This window comes from Ailuropoda melanoleuca, chromosome 8 (assembly GCF_002007445.2).
Source record: "Ailuropoda melanoleuca isolate Jingjing chromosome 8, ASM200744v2, whole genome shotgun sequence".
Lineage (NCBI taxonomy): Eukaryota > Metazoa > Chordata > Mammalia > Carnivora > Ursidae > Ailuropoda > Ailuropoda melanoleuca.
The window spans coordinates 117,503,641-117,524,559 of NC_048225.1; the positions used below are offsets into that span (position 1 = coordinate 117,503,641).

At 39.1% G+C, this 20,919-nt stretch overlaps 1 protein-coding gene and 1 non-coding gene across 3 annotated transcripts in view; both read right to left on the reverse strand.

The window, feature by feature from the left end:
* RAB3GAP2 (RAB3 GTPase activating non-catalytic protein subunit 2) overlaps window positions 1–20,919 on the reverse strand; it is a 96,126-nt gene that overhangs the window by 49,911 nt on the left and 25,296 nt on the right. Inside the window, exons 3-9 of one of the 2 annotated variants that reach the window (XM_002920009.4) lie at window positions 9,091–9,214; window positions 8,132–8,213; window positions 6,346–6,393; window positions 6,194–6,269; window positions 5,782–5,883; window positions 4,757–4,856; window positions 2,437–2,535 (exon numbers count right to left, since the gene is read on the reverse strand). In XM_002920009.4, the coding sequence (XP_002920055.1) occupies window positions 2,437–2,535; window positions 4,757–4,856; window positions 5,782–5,883; window positions 6,194–6,269; window positions 6,346–6,393; window positions 8,132–8,213; window positions 9,091–9,214 (631 nt within the window). The remainder of the gene's footprint in view (window positions 1–2,436; window positions 2,536–4,756; window positions 4,857–5,781; window positions 5,884–6,193; window positions 6,270–6,345; window positions 6,394–8,131; window positions 8,214–9,090; window positions 9,215–20,919) is intronic. The other variant, XM_034667202.1, reaches the window with a different exon arrangement.
* Window positions 484–615, reverse strand: LOC117803611. The gene has a single exon (XR_004627554.1). It is a non-coding gene; the product is annotated as a small nucleolar RNA SNORA36 family (small nucleolar RNA).

Here is a 20,919-nt window from a genome sequence, read left to right on the forward strand (position 1 = left end):
CTTACTCTTTACAATCAAGTCATATGGACCTCCTTCCTGTTTCTCAGGACTCTGAGCCTCCACAGGCTTATCTCTTTGCTGCTTCCTCTGCTCAGAATCCTCTTCCTACACCTCTTCGTGTAGCTGGCTCCTTCACACCCTTTATATTTCAGTCTGAGTGTCACTTCCCTGGAGAGACCTTTCCTCACCAGTCTACCTGACATGCCCTCTCTCTTTACTCTCCATCATACCCTCTGCTTATTTTCTTCATGACACATAACCAACATTCTGATATTACCAAATTATTCATCTGGTTCAACTGTTCACTGTGTGTCTCCCTATCACTAGAATGTAAGCTGCATCAGGGCAGGGTCCTGTCTGCCTTGTATTTCTAGCTCCAATATTAATAGGTATTCATTTATTTGTTGAATGAATTCATCAAAACTTTACATAAAGATGTACATGCAAAATAAAGTCCACTGTACCTTTTTTTTTTTTAAATCATCTTGTAGGCTGGGAGATAAATGAATAGAATAATATTTTCTATCCAATCATTTTTCCTAGCCTGTTTCAATGTTCCAAAGTTCAATTAACAGAACAGGGAAGCTACCCTGAACTGAACTCAACACTTTGGAATTTTGCAGCCAAAAAGTAGAGACAAACTGTCTACCAGTAAAGTGCTGATTGCAGAGTATTCCATAGGCAAACTACACAACAACAAACAAAGAGATCTGTGTGTCAGGTATCTTCTGTCTGACCCTGTGGATTCATACTCCTTCCTTTTCTCCCCACCCACTCCCAGGGGCCAGTGTGTGTACATTATGTTGACCTCCACTTGGGTTCAAAAGTGGGAAGCCTCATCAGGAGACCAAAGACAGGAAGGAAATTGAAGTCAGGATACCTACTTCCCTGTGACATCTGTGCAAAAGTCAACCTGCTCTTAAGATGCTGATTCTACTCATCATCTGCAAGTTCTGGAACCACTCCAGGCCCTCACCCCATCTGGCCTAGGAGTGGTTAACAGCTGGGCTGCTAAGAAGCCCTGAGATGCTATACTATCCCTTATGGTTCTCCTACACCACAGCTTTCTAAATAGTTGCTCTATAAATAAAACGTGTTTCAATTGTCCTATTTCGAGGGTGCCATCTGTCTTCTATTAGGACCCTGATAAAAATGTGTACTTAGCAAAATTGACTGAAAGGCTCTTTAAATACATTGATTAGAAAAGGGCTATAATATAGCTGGTATGATATAATTCTATTTATGAAAACCTATTTCTCTATATAACCATATACATATTACACATGCATTTCACGCACAAGTCTGTAAGGAGGCTTACCAAAATGCCAACGGTGAGTATCTCTGGATGGTAGGGTTTAAGGGGATATTTTTTCTTTTTCCCTTTATACATTTATGTACTATTTGAATTTTTTAACAAGCATATATTGATAAACAGAAGAAATAATTTTTAAGTAGCATTTTCTTTTCCGCCCCCATTTCTACCACCTTAACTCAGAAACTGACTACTTCTTACCAAGATAATTACAGCTTCCTTATTCCACCTAGTTTCTAGTCTTGACCCCTACATTACAGCCTCTAAAAACTTCCACCAAAGTGATTTTTCTAACAGGCTAAGTGATAACACCATTCTCTCACTCAGAATTCTTCAATGGCTCGCAATGCTGCTAGGAGAAAGATCTAAATTCCTCTGCATAGCATACAAGGCCCTGCAAAATCTGAGTTCTATTTACATGCTTGCTTGCCAGCTGTTCTCAGTGCCCATTAGTTTTACAGCACGAAGTGCACCTCCACCCGCCGGCCTGTGTACATGTCGGCTAGATGGCTCCTCTGTGCTGCTTCTCCTGGTCAAGTCCTACTCATTCTTCCAATGTCAGACCATAGTCAGCCTCCTGCTCCCTACTTCCCGCAGTGTCAGGGGCTTCTCCTCTGCTCCCACTCCCGCTGGTCCCTTCATCTGCTACTGCTGTAGCACTGCAATTATTTTCACATGTGTCTTCCAACTCAACTCCTGCTTCCTGGACGAGACCATGTCTTTTTGTTTCTGTGTTCCCAATGCCCAACAGAGTGAGTCTTCAAATATGCTTGCAAGGAGAAATCTGTTTTTATCTATATTCTGCTGGTCTAAAGGTTATATTTTTAGAAGACTTATCTATATGGTAATTACATGGATTAAACTCAACTGCAAAAAACAATTTAGAGAAATAGTGAAAGACTTAAAACTGTTCGATAAAAACATAATTATTAAAACTTGCTACCACTCCTTAAACATATATACCTATCATAATCCGTAAGTCTGGAGTAACTTCCAAATGTCTCACTAAAGGCAATGCGCTTTCTTTTCACCTAAGAATAAATGTACATTTCTAATAAATGAGACATATCAATTAAAAAGTAAAAGAAATGAATCGCATTAAAATTTGAACTAGTAATGCTTACCGATACTAGCATGATCAATAATAGTGTCAATATCTTGGAGACCCCATTTCTTATAAGCTAATGGTGGGGGTTGTATGTTCTCATTGCCAGATGCTGCAGCTGTTAAAGACAAAAATCAAACAATCCAAACTTAACCATAATGGATGAAGTTTTACAAAAAGCCATTAAAAATAGAATAACTTGATTTATTACTCTAAAATTTAAATGGTAATAATGAGGCAAGGCAACGTAAACAAGGTTAAAATGAACTTTATTCATGCCGAGACAATATATGTAAAATGCAAACATTAAGGGTAAGTTGACTGTCACAAGAGATTTTTGGAACATTCATGTAATTGGAGAAGACTATTAAAAACCTTAGACTATTACTAAACATTTAAGGTGAATTAAAACTGCAATTGATGACAAATAAGCAATTTCTTCCCCTTGAGAAAGACAGTGGATAAAATCCTCGGAACAGCTACCAGTGCCTTAACTTGGTGAAAAACTAAAAACTTGATGACAGATGCCTGGCAGGAGCACACATATAGCAAGGTCTCTAAGGCAAGTAACCAAGGCCAACCTTGATAGAAAGATATAATAACAGCAATAGCATCACCAAAAAGAATAAAATGCCCATCACTGCTCAGTATTTCTGACTAGTGAGTAATGAAAGAAAAAGCAATATTATACTCTTGCCACAGGTTCAGGCATAAGGTCCTAATTATCAGTAAATTCTCAGGCTACATATTAGAATACAGCTGGGGGCGCCTGGCTGGCTCAGTCAGTTAAGCGTCTGCCTTCGGCTCAGGTCATGATCCCAGGGTCCTGGGATAGAGCCCAGCATTGGGCTTCTGGCTTAGCAAAGAGCCTGCTTCTCCCTCTGCCTGCCACTCCCCCTGCTTGTGCTCAAGCTCTCTCTTTGACAAATAAATAAATAAAATCTTAAACAAAAAAACCCAACTAGCAAACAAGAAAACAAACAAAAAGAATACAGCTGGATTCTGGTGGTTTATTCCAAAAAGTACTGTACTAAGTGAAAAATATATTCCTCTAAGCACTTCAGATTTGACAGTAAGGCCAAGAAAAGAGAATTATCTTACATGAGGAAATAAAAAGCACGGCGATTTCTTGGCTACGCAATCAGAATTCCTTTTAGAACAACTTACGATAAGAGGGCACTAAATGGCTTCCTTCCTTCCTAGGAGACAAAATGGCTTTATGGTCTTAAACATTAAAAAAAAACAGGAATTCAAAAATAATAAAAATTAAATGGCTGACAATGCCAATTATCTATTTCTAGTTTATTTCATTGACTGAATTCTTACCTGCAGAAAACTGCCAGTCTCTATAGGCCTATATATTAATGGTGACTACTTTAAATGATCTCAAGATAATGATGCTTACTATGCCTAAATTTAAATAATTTAAAAGATTATGAAAATAAGTATAAAAATTCAAACAAGTTCTGGCCTAACAGGAAAGCATGTACCATTGAAGACCCACATAACCAAAACTTCAGAAATTTTACCAATCACATCAAAATCTGCAAACAAAACAAACTTTGTTTTAGGGCCATTAAGGCCCCTCTACCCAAACCCAGAAGAAAAGGAGGAAGTCTACACTAGTCCTGGTATTTTCACTGGGTTTAATTAAGGCTTTTCTAAAACTGGGATTTTAAAATCGATGATGTGTTTTTCTCTGGCAGCATTTCTGCTGCTTTGTGGTACATAAAACACTAGTGCGTCTACAAACAATGGCATCTTGAATTTGATGAAACACAACTCTGCTCTGTATCCTCTTCCAAAGAATGTAAACACTCAGCAGCAAGAGTAAGAACTCTTGATTATTTGTGCCCTTTGCACCCCAAGTCTGGAAATAACGTAGTTGCCCATATACACATTGTTCAGGCCCCTAGTCCATTCATAAGTGTTCCAGGTTAGCAAAAAGAAGCTGGTGTTGAGCCCCTGTTGGGTCCTGCCTGCCAGGGGAAAACGCTCCCTGCACACAGTGGTATCTTTACCCTCAGTGAGGACGGAAGCAGTGCAGAATCACAGGATTCTAGCACACCAGCCCGAGAGCTACTGATCTAGTGAGATATTTGGTTCCTTCACCCTAATAGGTATAGAGTGTAGATGTTTGGTCACTGCCTTTATCTTACTAAGCAATCTACCCAAAAATGCACTCCCATCTCTACGGTAGCAGGGTTTTGGTTTGTTTCGTTTTGTTTTTTTTGATAAATCTAGCATAGAGGCCTTTTTAATGTAGAGCACATGTTTAATTCTCTAAGTAGGTTAAATTGAGACGTTAGAAGTTAGATACGTCTTGCAAAAAAAATTACCTTTGGCTACCTGATTTCGACAAGCACGAAGAGACTGAAAAAGGCTAAATCCATCAATGGTCACAATGGCAACTGGATATAAGATACTCAACTCCTCATTCTATTGAAGAGATAAGAAAGAAGAAAATGACACATTTTCATCATTGCTAAACATATCTACTTTTGTAAAATAGCAACTGACTAGGTATTGCTTTGTATTACTGATTAACTCACTCAAAGGTATTAATAGGAATTAGACTAGTCTCTCTTACTAGATTAAGTCTCTTCTACAGCTCCAGTCCCCATAGCTCCAGGCCATCTCTCATACAATTTAAGTCCACATAGGTACACAATACATGCATCTGTATACTTGAAACCTTTTGGAAGCAGGATAGTAAAAAAGAAGGAAGGGATATTTACATAGATTTGACGATGTGTACTGTGAGCCAAAGAAGAGCACAGTAGTTTGTGTGGCTCTACAATTATTTTTTTTTTTTTTTTTTTTACTGTGAGACCATCAAATTCTCACAGCACCTGCGAAGTGAAAAACTGTATATTTGGAGAGACTTAGATACAAAACAGTATTATTTTCTGTCCAAATCTTCAGTTCAGTGAATCTATTTCCACTATAAACAAAAACTCCACCCCCTTTCTGAGAAACAGGAAAGTACAACATAGTGGCAGTATTAAAAATAAAGCCAGAACTTTTTTCTTTTATGGTGTATAATTTTGACACCTAAATCCAACTAAAAAACATATATACCACATCTGTGCCTTAAGTCACTCTCAAATTTCAAAAATAAACTCTTTTGGACTTTCTGACTCAAGTGTTTTATTGTATTGTAGAACAAAACAGGGTATTTCATTTAACAAGTAAAAGCAAGACTGGGGTTCCTTACTCAGTTATAAACAGATTATATTTCTAGAATATGACAGCACAGCTAACTATGCCACAAGACAAAGATATGTTTAGGTTTCCCAAAAAAGAGAGATAACACAACTTCAAGTAAAGCCACGGTTCCTCTGAACACAATCGTTTACACTACCTGTTCAGTAACACCAGGATGTCGCGGGATTTCATAGGTCCTGCACTTCAGCTGTAGTACGGGGTCTTCATTCAGAAGCTGTGCGAGCAAGAGCACACCGTTCTAGGAGGAAGCACAGAGAAAAGCCCGGCTTGTTTTCTTACCAACAGACCTGAACAGGTATGGCCAGGCAAAGAGTGTCATTTCCCCAACCATTTTCCATGCTATCAGATACTCTCTTTCAGAAGAATACAGCTTCTTTTCTCTATTGCTTCTACCAGAACTTTCCACCACATCCCTGCTTCCACCCCCATGAAGCAGCAACTCCACATTCCCAGGAAGCAGGTACTGAGTCACAAAGAAGTATAATGGGAATGCATAACTAGATATTCCAGTCAAGTGGTGTTTTCTAACTGCTCAACGCTCCACTCACCTCAGTGTAGAAGCGTACATAACCTGAAGTAAAGCCCACCACAATGCAGGTCCAGTCAGGACGCCCTGTGGAACTCCTGTTACAAACAAAATTTACGATCTTAATAGCTCATAAGTCAAAGCAAAGAAAACAAATAACTTATTTATCCTTACCTCTTTTGGCTTGCTAATGGGATACATAGAGCGCTGGTTACGCGTTCTCTAAAAACAAAAACAAAATCATATGCTTATCTAATGAATTCATCAATTACTTTTATTTCCCTGTAATTTAATGTTACAGGGCAACCATTGGAAAATGAGCTCTGTGGACAAGTTTTATTCAAGGCGTAAGTAAAAATACAGTAAAATCCCACCATAAGTAGAATCATAAAAATCATTCACATAAGGGGCACCGGGGTGGCTCAGTTGGTTTGGCATCTGACTCTTATTTCAGCTCAGGTCATGATCTCAGCATCATGCGATCAAGCCGCACGTCGGCCGCCGTGCTGAGTGTGGAGCCTGCTTAAGATTCTCTCTCTCCCCGTCTGCCCCGCCTCTCTCCCTACCCCGCACGTGTGCACGCATGTGTGCTCTCTCTAATTAAAAAAAAAAATCATTCACATAAAAGGTAAATGTCACATTCACTTGAGGTTAATAAAAACAGTATTTTTTCATTCTGTATTATCATAAAAAGCACAAGAGAAAGCAAAAACTCTACTGTACACAACTGATTGTACACAGAACCGAGAACTGGCAGATCATCACCAGGCAGTCATTTTCTGCAGTTCCCCTCTCCTCTGCATCAGCTAAGCAATGACTGGGCAGAGCGTGGGAGGAATGTCAGTCACATTACAGGCAAACCAGATTCCTGCAAATACCTTATTCTAGGTATGAACTGCATTTCAATTAGCTGGCTTCTTCCTTGATATTTTGCAGAAATTGCCCCAGATAATCCATTTCCAAGCGCAAGCTCGGCCAGATGTTCCCTAAAAGATTCTTTTTGTGACTTGTGGACTAGAAAAACCTGTCAGGAGCTTAGAGACTAAGCCTCAAAATTAAAATTACTCCTACTGACTGACTTTAATTTAACCTGTCAACCCAGGACCCATCACCAGCTTATTCAAGAAACATAAACACTCCTGTCTCATACATTGTATTAGACAATCATTGAACAAAATTAATCTTTTTGTTTGTTGTCTTTAAAGTAATGGAGCCGTTATGTTTGCTTTGCATTTCTGACAGAAGTGAAATGTCTTCAAAATGCTTAGACAAAATGGCTTAAGGGGAATGATAATCATTTATTTTGATAAGAGCAGAAAACATTCCAGTGAGTACGATGTGCCAAGCACATACTATGTGGGCTTCCACTTGGTTGTCATTTATCCAAAGTCTGAAGTACCTTAATCATTCTCATCAGATAGCTTTCAGTCATAAAAATTTAAGTGAAAACAGTTTTTGGCTCCAGGTTCCAGGTTAGCAACTCCACCACATAATCGCACTAGGGAACCACCTTACTGGGTCATTAAGAAACATGAATTTACCAACTTGCCTTTCTGAAGTATTTATGAGTTTTAAAAATTAATGCAGCACTGTCCCCGTTAAGTACAAGGCCAATGCTACCCAAGCAGAGAAGACAATGACTGCCTTTGACTTTTTGGCTAAATAAAATTACTAATGGAGAACACGGGAAATGACAAAATGTAGAAAGAATGGGATTCTCTCTGTTCTTCTTTAAATCTCCTCTGCAAACAGGAGTTTAAAAAAAAAAAGTGATCACAAGAGTAAAATTTAAATTTGCTGGCCAAGTCATGCTCTACAACCTCTAAGTTGGGATGAACAGACAGATATTCACTAACAGATAGATACTCATTCCAGTGATGAAACTCCTCACTTATAAATCAAACAATTTCACATACACATTTAACATACAGAGAAACAAAAAAAATTAACTGCTACCTACCCTTCTTCAACATTTAAAGAACCGCTCCAGCCAACAGCAAATTGCATTTCTTCCTTTCCTTTATCGCTGTATTTCCATTTTGCTGAAAAAAATAAGTTATCATATAAAATCACTTTAACTATAGTATACCAAACAGTGACTTCATGGTTTCCCTTTAGAATGAATACAGAATGTAACTGTTCTATATTAACGGGTTTAGGTCTCTTTACAGGTAAACACTGAAAAAATTTTATAAGATTTTGATAAAACTCGACCTAGGCTACTCACCTTTAGTCTTGTCTTTCTCCAATTAAATTCACCTAATGTCCTAGTTCTTGCAGAATAAAGTTATTGATTCTTATATACCACCCCATCTGTTGTATTTATAAAATGACTTTCATTTTCAGATGACAGAGAACACTTTTCTATTAGAGCTATGCCATAGGAGGATACACCTGCTTTTTAAGACCATTCCACAGCCGTTTAATATATGATCTGATTTTGATCAGTGAGGTTTTTCATCTTATGTAAACCTTAATTTTAATCTGCAACAAAAATTATGAACTGAAAATTTATGCCCCAAATAAGAAACTAGAGTCCTGTGAGTTTTCAAATTATAGTTGAAAATCACCTCATTCACGTTATTACTAAAAAGGGGTCAGCAGCCTTTTTAGCTCTGACCGCATCTTGCAAGAATTGGGCAATGTCCAGTTTGGCCTCTGATGTGCAACAGAGCTACAGTTAAAGTATCTGCAGTCAAGAAAAGAAAAATAGAGAGGAAACAAACAATAGAAAGAAGGAAAGAAAATAAGACACACACACACACAAACTGAAAGTGTTATATAATATGTGAAATAGACTATAGAATGCCACCATACAATGCATACAACATAAATAACATTTTTTCTTTCTACCTAATCCATTTCTGTCCTACTCTATGCATTAAAATGAAGTACACCGAAAATAATAAGAGTACTTACGCACTAGAAAAACTGCTTTTTGCCCTCGAGCTATAACCATAAGATCATTGGTTGGAGATAAGGATAAAACACAATCTTGCAGCCAGGAAGTTTTTTGTGTTTTGCAAGTATTTCCTTCTTCTTCCTGTGGGTAAAACTTCAATTACAGCGTATGCAAAAATATCGAAAGTATTGCATCTCAGCCTATCTGCCTTGAGGGATGAGGGGGAACAAAAAGGAAAAGGAAATCTTCCCATTTCTTTTTAAAAGTCTCAATAATATTCCTTATAAAAATGCATCAAAGATGACCAGTAAAGAAAATAGCCACCACAAACTAATCTCAGTTTTGAATATTAATGCAAAAAGTTTTAACATAAACACATATAAACCAGTAAGACAATAAAAGACTGTCACACAGAGATCATTACGGGAATGATTCACTATTAGGAAATTCAGTGAATAATCCAATTCCAGAGACACCGCTAAAGTATCTGTAGCTACACAGCAAAGAAAAAATTATCTGATGCTTATGGTTGTTGAATCTGTAAAAGTATCTGATAAACTTGATACTTTTCCTTCATTTGAACTGAAAGGTGTTTCCACTTTTAATTGAAAAACTATTTATAAAATAATTACAAAGAGGAAAATCCCCATGGTTCAATATTCAAGAGATCTAAAAAGGTCTTCTTTGCAATGTCTCTCTCGGACTCTAGTAGTCTAGCCCCCTACTTGTTTCCTCTAGAGACAACCAGTGTGATCAGTGTGTACTTCCAGGGACACTTTGTGCACACAGAAGCAAATACATGACTCCTTTTCCCCCCCTTTCTTATACAAATGGTGGCACGTTATACACATACTTCTCTATACTTTACTTTTTTTCTCTTAACGTATATCTTAGACTTCATTCCCCATGAAGTTTATTTTTTAAAGGTTGCATAGCATTCCACTGTACAGACACATTGTAATTTATTTACCCAGTCCCCTACTGATGGACATCTGTGAGGTCTACACTCTTTTGCCACTACAAATGATACAGTGAATAACCTTATACTCTTGTCAGTTTGTGTCAGTTTCAGTGTATTAGTAGGATAAATTCCTAGAATTGAAATTGTCAGGTCAAAGGTAATATGCATTAGTAAATTTGCTAGATATTTCCAAATTGCGCTCCACAGAGGCAGTATTAATTTATAATCTGACCACCAAGTTCTGAAAGTGCTTGCTTCCCCACAGACTTTTCAAAAGATGCCTTAATTCTGGATCTTTGTCAATGTAACAGATGAAAAAGAGTATCTCAGGATACTGCCTTCTTCTTATTAATGAAAACAGGATGACCAGTCTGTTCCTTTTCTTTGCAGATTTCCTGTTGGGTTGCTACTCTTTTTCTTATTTGTATATATTCCTTACATACAAAGAAAACTGGCCTTTTGAACATAAGAGTTGTAATAGATTTTCCCAGTCCATAAGGTAACATAATTTGTTCGAAGCAGAAATTTTTTGATGTTATGCAGGTAAATTATCGATCTATTCTCTTATGGCTTCTAAACTTTCTGTCATGCAGACTCCTACCTCAGCCCTACACAGTGGCTCTTAGACTGAATTAATCAGAAGGAGATGGGGAGAGAGGGGAGGAGATGCAGGCTGTCTTCTTTCTTTAATTTACACACTTACACTTTTTTAAAACTTAGCAAATAGGAATCAAATAGATCTGGAACCTCCCTCTTATGCCAGGTGAGCAAGCTAAGGAGGCTGCACCCTCTCCTGAAAGAAAGAAGAGGAATACTGGAAAAATTCCTGGTTTTATTAAAGCTCTATTTTTCTAAGGAATTTTGCTATCCAGCTTGCTGTTCTTAATATGTACTTTTCTATATATAAATAAGGGAGAAAATTAATCCCCTAAAGATAAAACTAATAAGGTAAAGGTTAGTTGTAGTTCATTTCTCCCTGGGCCTCTAACTTCTGTAGAATACAGTCTCTGTTCAGCCTGCACGCACCCAAGACTCCAGACTGACTCAGCTGTGAGCTGAAGGCAACACAGCCCCGAGTTCCCTCTTCAATAACGGAGATTCCAGTCGTACCAACTTTGAGGTTCAGAACTTTTCAAGTGATCAGAGTAGCTCTTCTTCAGGCAGGCAACTAGAAGCAGGGCAAGTCACACAGGGCTATTTAAGTACTGTGAGATGACATCGGGGGTGCCTAAAACTCTGATTAGTCTCTGACTTTAAAATTTCCATCTCAGTGCAATGAAAAAGAATCAACACACTGCTCCAGAAAAAGGATACAGCAAATTTTAGCAAGTTCTATACAATCAGGTTTTTTTCATCACACTGCCAAAATGATATCAAACAACAGATCCTGAAAATTATTTAAAGTTACTTTCCATTAAAGCACATCATTTCTGTTTCTGTGCTATGTTTTCAAAATAATGCCACTAACAAGGATTAGATCTACATGCTTATATTTGCTGAAAAGACAAAGAGTAAAAGAAATACAAAGATGCGAGGCATTAAAAGACTACCTGGTTCAAAACCTCATTTTATAATAAAGAAAACAGAGTCTGCGGGAGGTTTAAGATGTGCTCCCTGCCAAGGATCAGTGTCAGAACCTAACTAGAACGCAAGCCTCCTGACATTTAATTTGGGTGGGCTTTCCATCCCATCATCCTGCTTGTTCATCTTGGTCTATAGCTGTAACAGCCCTTGGAGAAGCCTGTCTTTGCCTGGGATTTGACTCTAGTCTCAAGTCAATGAAAGCCTTTTCTCAAAGGATTACCATTACTTATCACTCTATTCCAGGCTAACCTTCCCACAGGACACTACCTGAACATGTGAGCCAGTGTATCCTTGAGACATTCTCCAGGCACTCTTTCAAAAACACTTTCCCTTTCTTTTCTGTCTTTCTGTCCCAAGTTCCAGTTCCTATCCCTCCATCCTACTCTCTTACCTTCTTTCAAACTTATTGCCAAGTCTTACTATTCTTTGCTACCTATTTATTCTGTGATTGCATTTCTCACACACTAGACTCCAAGCCTTCTAACTGGCCAAGACTATGTTTGCTATTACTCAAGTCCACACGCCGCGCACCCCACTGTCACACAGGTGAGTAGAAGCAGCATTCCCATGTCTCCCTCCTTGTATTCGCAAAGATACTGGAATCACCTATAACCACTCTTGCACATGAACCTGTATGCCAATGAGGAAAAGATTCAAAGCTAGTATCCTTAAGTATTACATCCTTAAGTAATAGTATCCACTGGAGTGTTTTCCCTTACGATTTAGCAGTTCAAGATTCTGGCTGACATACCCATGGAAAATACAAATTAGAGAGATGTAAGAAGGGACAAAATGCTACCGTCTTAGCTGGGCCTTGAACTCAGCCCTGTCTGCCACCATCCCAGCAAATGGCTACACGTGATCCCAGAAGCAAGCATGAATTTTGCCCCGTTAAGAACGAACCAAGATGAAAGCACGGGAAACAGCACTTACTTGGACACAAATTCAGAGAAACTACTCCACAATCACTGGTTACATGTCTAACCCCACTTAGCAACCTCATAAATGTACCTATCTACTAATATGAAGCCAGAAAAAGAACCTTCTCCTGATTAGCAGTCTACTTTCTGGCATTTCAACCATTTTGAGGTTTTACTGAAAGAGGGAGAAAAGGAAACTCTGTCACTCTTCACTGAATTTTCTTTTCTATGTCCTCTCTACCTCTCCATCTTTCCTTGGGACCGAGGGACTAAAAGCAGATCTGCCCTGTTCACCAATCTCCCCCTCACACATGTGTCATAATCTCTCTCAGCCAGCTGATGGGATTACACAGTCGTATAAAGAAACAGCAGGAACCATGGAGACCAACTGATTCAAAATCCTCATTGCCCTAGAAAAGGAAACCAAGGCTTGGAAAGAGTAAGTGTATTGTCGCTAACCACACAAATGCCATCAGTAATAAATTTAAAGTAATACACATTCATATAGTCCTTGGATACTCTCCCTAGCAACTCTGGTTCCTTACCTCTAAAATCAGAGGACTGGACAAAGAATCCAAATAAGAGGAAGAATGAGGCAACAATTTGTGGGTCAAAATCCCAGAGGATGACCAGATCCTCAATGGCCTCACATCTTTCTCCCTGCTTTAATCTATCCTACACAACACGCTCCAGTAGGGCTACACACCTCTATGTGCCAGCCCTGTGTTAGGACCGAAACATGAGAAAAGAGAACTCTTGGCCTTAAAATAGGCCTCCTTCCCTCCTCTGGGGAAGACAGGTGGACAAATCCACAGTAGTCAGTCAAGGGAACACAAGAGGGTCATCAGACCAGACTGGGGTTGGGAGGGTAGAGTGTCAACAACAAAAAAACCCTCCTATTGGAAGTAACTCCTAAGCTAAATCCTGCTGGGAGAGTAGAAAGTAGCCAGGTTGGGGGCAGCAGGAGAGACGAAGAGGAGGTGGGCATTCCCAGGCTAGTCCCCTGTGTCCTATTTCTCTAGAAAACCATGAACTCAACGTATCTGAAGGCCGAGAGGCAAATGAGCCAGCAAGGAGCTGCTGTCAAAGCAGTGTCCAACAGTGAAAGGTAAAAGGGGACACTGCAGCAGCAGGTAGGAGGGGACACTGCAGCAGCAAGTGGGTGACGAGGAGCTTGCATCTCCTTTGCCGGGGTCCTTACACTTGGTCTTGAGGATACTGGCAGTCACTGAAGCATTTTTTTTTTTAATAATAATCTTTCACTGAAGCATTTTTTGAACAGTAAAGCTGTCTGGTCAGATCTGTTCTCTTTCTTGTGTGCACATTCTTTTTAAACTTTGAAGTTTTACAAGCAGCAATAAAAATGATTTTACATCCCAATTAATTTCAGTCACTTCCTCCCCCCACCCCTCCTTGTCTCCCCCTCCCTCCTTACTGCCCCATAACGAAACAAACAAAAGTTGTCCAAAATAATATCTATGCTTACAACCTGGGATGTACTCCAAATTTTTAAAATTCTGTTTTATTTCATTATTTTAAAAGTACTGGTCAAGACACAGTAAAGTGATTTCACCACAAGTCAAGATAAACAGTTTGAAATACATTGCTTGAAGCCAAGGTCTCTCAGTACTCTTGACATTTTGCGTAGGAGAATTCTTCGTGGTACGGTAGCATCCTCAGTGTGACAACCAACACTGTCTCCAGACAGAACCGCCGCTCTAGGCAATAGAGGGTAGAAGCAAGGCTGGGGGATGGGCGAGGGAGCCCTAAATTAGACTGAATTGATAAAGGAACCCCAGGTAGGAAAGCAGACAAATACTCACAGCAGAAATACAAACTAAGGAGTGTGGGTCTGTCTGAAGTAGCTCCTGGGTCAGATTTTTCAGGGGAACCTCAAGTCCAAGCAAAAGTACCTGGATGAAAGTACTGGTAGAGCAGAGATGCGGAAATCCCCTCTCCAGGCTGGATCCCAATGAACTAGCACTGGGTTTTACACGAAGCTTACACAAAATTTCCAATTCATCAAGACAGCTCAGGCAGAAAAGAGGGCCTAATACCAACACTCTAGGAAGTCACGTAGAGCATCAGCATACACTCAGTGGCTAACGAGACGCAAGCTCATCATTTTGCTTGCTACTATAAGGGCATTTGCCTACCAGTTAGGTTTTCTGAGAACCTTCCCCACAGTAATGGGAACTGTAGTCACTAATGCTACTCTTTTGAAGCTACTGATTCACCATCATTTGACAAGGTAGTTAATTCCCCAAGGCACACGTGAAATTAAAAAAAAAAAAAAAAAAAACGAAAACGAAAAAACAAAAACAGCACTACCAAGGACTATCTTGGCTTTCTGCAAAAACCTAGTACCTACCTGGTCACTGAAGTTAATATTGAATTTATTCATTAGCTGTTTGGGGAATGGAAGGAGAGAATGTATAATTTTATTTAAATGTGACCTAAACTTCAAGGAGTTTTCTTTGAATTGAGACCAGTAAAAATGTTTCTGAATATGCACGAATATTGAAGCTACCACCAATGACGATTATAAGAAGAATTCTGTCTAAACAACTAGAGCCATAACACATATTTTTAAAAATTTATTTCTTTTGATTTTAAGCCCACAAATTTGTCAAGTGATTATTCTTTGACAACGCAGCAGATGGTAAAAAGCTGCAGTAATTTAACAAGCCTTTCAATTATGTCCGGCCTCTACGGAGCTAGTAAATTATCACTCTGTAAACACAGTGGCAAATGTTTTTTGGTGTATCAGCTACTGTGGTGACTAGATGGCCATTGATGTTGCCAGAATCGTTTTTCAAAGGTTTCGACCTTAGCATAGTATACCTATCATCTGCAATTTATACCATCACTGTCATCGTGCTAACTTTCATAGACACGTTACAGTGGTGGCCATTAAAATCCAGTGAAATCACAGAGCAGTCAGCACATTCAATGTAATTCTCATTTACCACCTAAATCGTAGGCATAAAATAGTCATCTACAATTCTTAAACCAAGAGACCTAAGTGCTGCAGCAATTCTGAAACAAATAGTAAATGATGCTATACAAATGGGTTTTTCTTGTTTTTCTAGTTTGCTATTAACATACATAATGCTCAATGCTTCTCAAATTTTTTTAAGGTAGCAGACCTTTCATTCCCGAACAAAATGTTATACAAAACTTCAATATATGAAATAGATAAAAACCGAGATGAGTAGCTAGCTAGCTATACAGCACCTTGACAGAGACTAAAATTCTCAAATGAAAGGTCTTAAGGTCTTTTCAAAATTAAAATGGGGCAAGACAAGAACTCTTACTAAATTTGATTACAAATCTAATTACAGATAACCCAAAGGAAAAAAATTTACAAATATAATTACAGAAACCTACAATTTTAATCTCCTTTTTAAAATTACTTTTCTTCCTAAACTTAGCAAGTTAAATTGTACATATATATACACACCTATTTTTATAGAATTTTCTGTGTGCCCATTCATCCAATGACTCAACCTACACATAGCCACAGCAAAATGCCTATATTTATAACCCTTTAAAGTTAATAATGATAATTATTCTTACATGTTAGGAAATTGATTACTTTGTATTTTTCTGAAATACCTAAATTTTTTGTAATAACATTTTTATTAAACAAATTCATCATTTTTAGAAAATTCATTTCACAAACAATTGCAATGAAACTCCAAACCTGAAAAACATATTTCTCTATTTCCTGAACAACTGTCTTATACTAAACACTAAATCTATGTGCTCCCCTAGGCACCATAGGATATAGGAAAGTACCAAACAATTCCTGCTCAAAAACTTAATTATCTAGTTGGACAAACAAGACGAATAAGCAAGAAACAATTAGCACCCAGCATAAATCAGAATAGCTCTAACAGCCAAACTAAATGCTATGGCCTTAAATTGTATTGGTGTTTATTTAATATATTATATATAATATATTATATATATAATATATATATAATATATTATATATATATACATATTATATATAATATATTAAATAAACATTATTTATATATAAATAAATATATATATATTATATATATAATAGTACACATTCCCCAAAAAGATTTATAAGTGAAAATGTGAGGTGACCAACCACACTCCTATCTTTTTTTTAAGATTTTATTTATTTATTTGACAGAGAGAGAGACAGCAAGAGAGGGAACACAAGCAGGGAGAGTGGGAGAGGAAGAAGCAGGCTCCCAGCAGAGGAGCCTGATGTGGGGCTCGATCCCAGACCGCCGGGATCATGCCCTGAGTCGAAGGCAGACGCTTAACGGCTGAGCCACCCAGGCACCCCCACACTCCTATCTTTAAAAATGAAAATTAAAACACTGAAATGACATTTACACCAATCTGATTTAGCAATAATTACAGTTTGATACATACCAGGGGTCAACAATTTCAAAAAACACCTGAGAAAAGCAGGCCTCTGTTAAAAAAAACAAAAACAAAAACCACACTCACCTCTCATAGTCTTTACTTCTCGATATTAATAAAAATAGGGGTGTAGAGAAATGTTTTTACAAAATAAGCAATAGCAATGGTCCATGATAAAAAAAAAGACTGGGTCAGAGCTGTTCTCATTTCTGTAACACAGAGTAGAGAACAGCACTCTCATATTAACTGCTGTTTGGAATACAAACTAGTCCAGCCTTTTGGAAGCACCATTCAACAATTTCTATTAAAATTTAAAGTACATATACCTTTTACCTTAGCAATTTCACTTTTAGGAATTTATTCTAAAGGAAAAGTAAGAATGGCTAACACTTACTAAGCACTTACTATGTTCCAGGTACTACTCTAAGCACATCTCCTATACTCCCATGTTATTATTCCCAACAACAGGAGTGAGGTTGCTGAACTCCGAGAAGTTAAGTAGTTTACTCAAGACTTCCTAGTCATTAAAGGGCAGAGCTGGGAGGGAAATTCAGGCAGTTTGACTCATCATGATGCAACCAAGATGCATGGCAGATGGAAAGATGATTAGCACTGCTTGTGATAGAAAAAAAGAAAAAAAGGAAAAGAACAAAAGCTAAATGTCCCTCAATAGGGGTATGGCTAAATAAATCACAGTACATCTACACAATGAGATCTTCAGTATTCCTTTAAAAGAACTTGATGATTTATATGTGCAGATGTGGAAAAACCTCCCAATTACATTAACTGGAAAAACGAAGGGGTAGAACATGAAGCCCACAGGACTTTCTGGTAAAGAGAGGAATAAACACGTGAATTTTAGCCTCACTCTCCCCAGTACTCTCAACTCCACTAAAAAGAGCCAAAACAGAGTTTAAAGGCAATAACCACTAAGGGCAAAAACAATGGGGGGTTGCGGGGGAAGCCACAATTCTGAGAGCTAGAAAGCAGAAGCTCAGGTGCCAACTGACTTCCCAGTCCCTAGAAAACTACCTCCTAAAAACTGAAGGGAAGACAGAGGAGCAACAAGCCCAGCTGCACGCAGAACTGCCCACAGGCTTAGGAACGATACCAGGTCCCTGGGGAAGTAAGGGAAAGATGCGGCTAAAATCTGGAAGCCTGGCTGAAGTGGGTTTGAGCAGCAGTCAGGTCTCCAGACCCCCTTCCTCCACTGCACAGTCAGATCGCTGTCCCTCCCTCCCCAGCAGAGGACAAGGGGCCCATCACTATACCCAAACAAACAAGCTACGCTGGAGGAGTGCCTGAGGAGTGCAGATGTGAAATAAAATTAAGAAGTCTAAGCAAGAGCAAGGAAAAGTGGTGGTTGGCTACAATGGGGAGACTAAAGATAGGTCTCCCTCAAACATTTAGGCATAAATAATGCCATCAAGGGGCGCCTGGGTGGCACAGTTGTTAAGCGTCTGCCTTTGGCTCAGGGCGTGATCCCAGCGTTCTGGGATCGAGCCCCACATCAGGCTCCTCCGCCAGGAGCCTGCTTCTTCCTCTCCCACTACCCCTGCTTGTGTTCCCTCTCTCGCTGGCTGTCTCTGTCAAATAAATAAATAAAATCTTTAATTAATTAATTAATTAATAAAGCAAGCAAGCCACCAAGACTGAGCCTGGACTACTTGTTGATCTGTGGCCAAAAACTGAGGAACTATTTACATTCACCTTTGTTGGCAAACAATCTTTCAACTGCACTTTTCATGCTAGCAAACCAATTCACCACAATCTACTAAAAACAAATTAATAGCCATATAGAGCCAAAGTTTTGAAGCCCCCCAAAGAGGCAAAGGGATTTTATTTTTTAATTTTTTTTGAAGATTTATTTATTTTGGAGAGCAAGCACAAGCAGGAGGGGCCGGGGGAGAGGGAGAGAGAATCTCAAGCAGATTCCTCACTCAGCCTGGAGTCGTATATGGGGTTCAATCTCAGTACCCTGAAATCAGACCTGAGCTGAAACCAAGAGTCTGATGCTTAACTGACTGCACCATCCAGGCGCCCCAAAGCCAAGGGATTTTAGAAACAGGAGGAATGGCAGAAAGAAGGATCGAGAGAGTTACATGGAAAGCAATAGGCTAGACCAAGATTTCTGAACTCTGGGACAACTGACATTTTGGGCTGGACAACTGTTTGTTCTGGAGGGCTGTCGTATGCATTGTAAGATGCCTGACAGTATCCCTGGCCTCCATCCACTTAGATGCACCTCCCCCCAAGCTGTGACAACCAAAACTGTCTCTAGGCACTGCCAAATGTCTCCTAAGGGGACAAAATCCCCCCCAATTGAAAATCACTAGGCAAGACCCAGCTCGTATTAATGTTAACAGGAAGGTCAAGATTTTATTTTATTTTTTTATTTATTTGAGAGGGAGCAAGCAGGGGGAGAAGCAGAGGGAGAAGCAGAGGGAGAGGGACAAGCAGACTCTATATTCAGCACAGAGCCCAACCAACCCAAGGCTTGACCTCATGACCCTGAGATCATGACCTGAGCTGAAACCAAGTCAGACGCTTAACCAACTGAGCCACCCAGTCACCCCACAAAAGTCGTATTTCTAACAGTCAAATGCCAAAGTCCCAATGAGAACCCACCTTAATAAGAAGAAACTCTGTAGCCACTTCCCCCTTTGTACAAGAACCCAAAGCATTATTCCAGTATAGCTTGAGTGCCCTCCTCTGCCTCTGGCCAATCTGGTGCTTGTGACTCCTGTGTGGCAGACGACACCGGAGTCTAATGACACTAAAGGAAGGCAAAATATTCTCCAGTATTATCCCAGATTATTAATGTTCTAAGAATCTCTAATCAGGTCATGCTGTATCCTGTATTTCTCAGTCTGTAAGCAAACATTTCTCTGGGGCCCTCTATCTGGCCAGCATGCTTTCCTTGTTAATCTGCTACATCGGATTGCAGAAGGTGGTATAGTACAGTTTACAGAGGCAAACAGACGGAACTTACTCTAAAGTGTCTTTTGAATGGAAATTTTCCACACTTTCTACCTTAACTAAGGGCCTTAACCCAGAACCTTCTGTGCTTCCTGTTCCAGAAACCACTGCCAAGCAAATCCTTGACTCTGTACTTCCTACCCTTTTCACTTAATACACCAATGAAGGAAAGCTCATTACCCTACCTTACAACTAAAATTAAATTAAACCTTATCAAGCTTCTTCCTTAACTGCCTCGATTTCCGTTATAGCATGAGGCTAGGCAAAATATCCCCCTCTAACCACTTCTTTCCCAAAGCAAATTATAATCCAAACTGAAAGCCCTTGTAACACTGTAAAAAAACACTACAAAGTGAATTATTATTTATTATAGGATCATTAATTGGTGGATGTTCTAGTACAACCATCTTCTTTTCCACTTTCTCCAAGCAAGACACTACCTCTCATGATGTCCACTTAAAATTAAATTAGTAGAGAAGAATATTTTTTTGCCCTTTTTTTCCCCCCATCTTGAAAGTCTGTTTGCCCCTTTAATTCTTTAGTGTATTTACTTATGGGCAAGTAGGACTTCCTTAACCTCATTCTTTGCACTTGCACACCTGTAAGTTATGCCTGACGTGGATCCATTATTTGGGGCATTTTTACAGACTCAATTGTATCCTCTCAAAATTCATGTGTTGAAGCCCTAATCCAATGTCCCTGTTATCTGGAGGTAAGAAGGTAACCAGGTTCAATGAGGTCATAAGGGCGGAGACTTAATCTGACAGACTGGTTACCCCTGTAAGGGGAAGGGACACCAGGACTCACTGCTTTCTCTTTGCACACAGATGACAGGCCATGTGAGGACACAGTGAGAAGGTGTCCATCTGCAAGCCAGGAAGAGGGGTCTCACCAAAAACCAACTCTGACAGCACCTTGGTCTTGACCCTCTAGCTTTCAGAACTGCGAGACGATAAATTTCCGTTAAGCCACCCCATCTGTGGTGTTCTGTT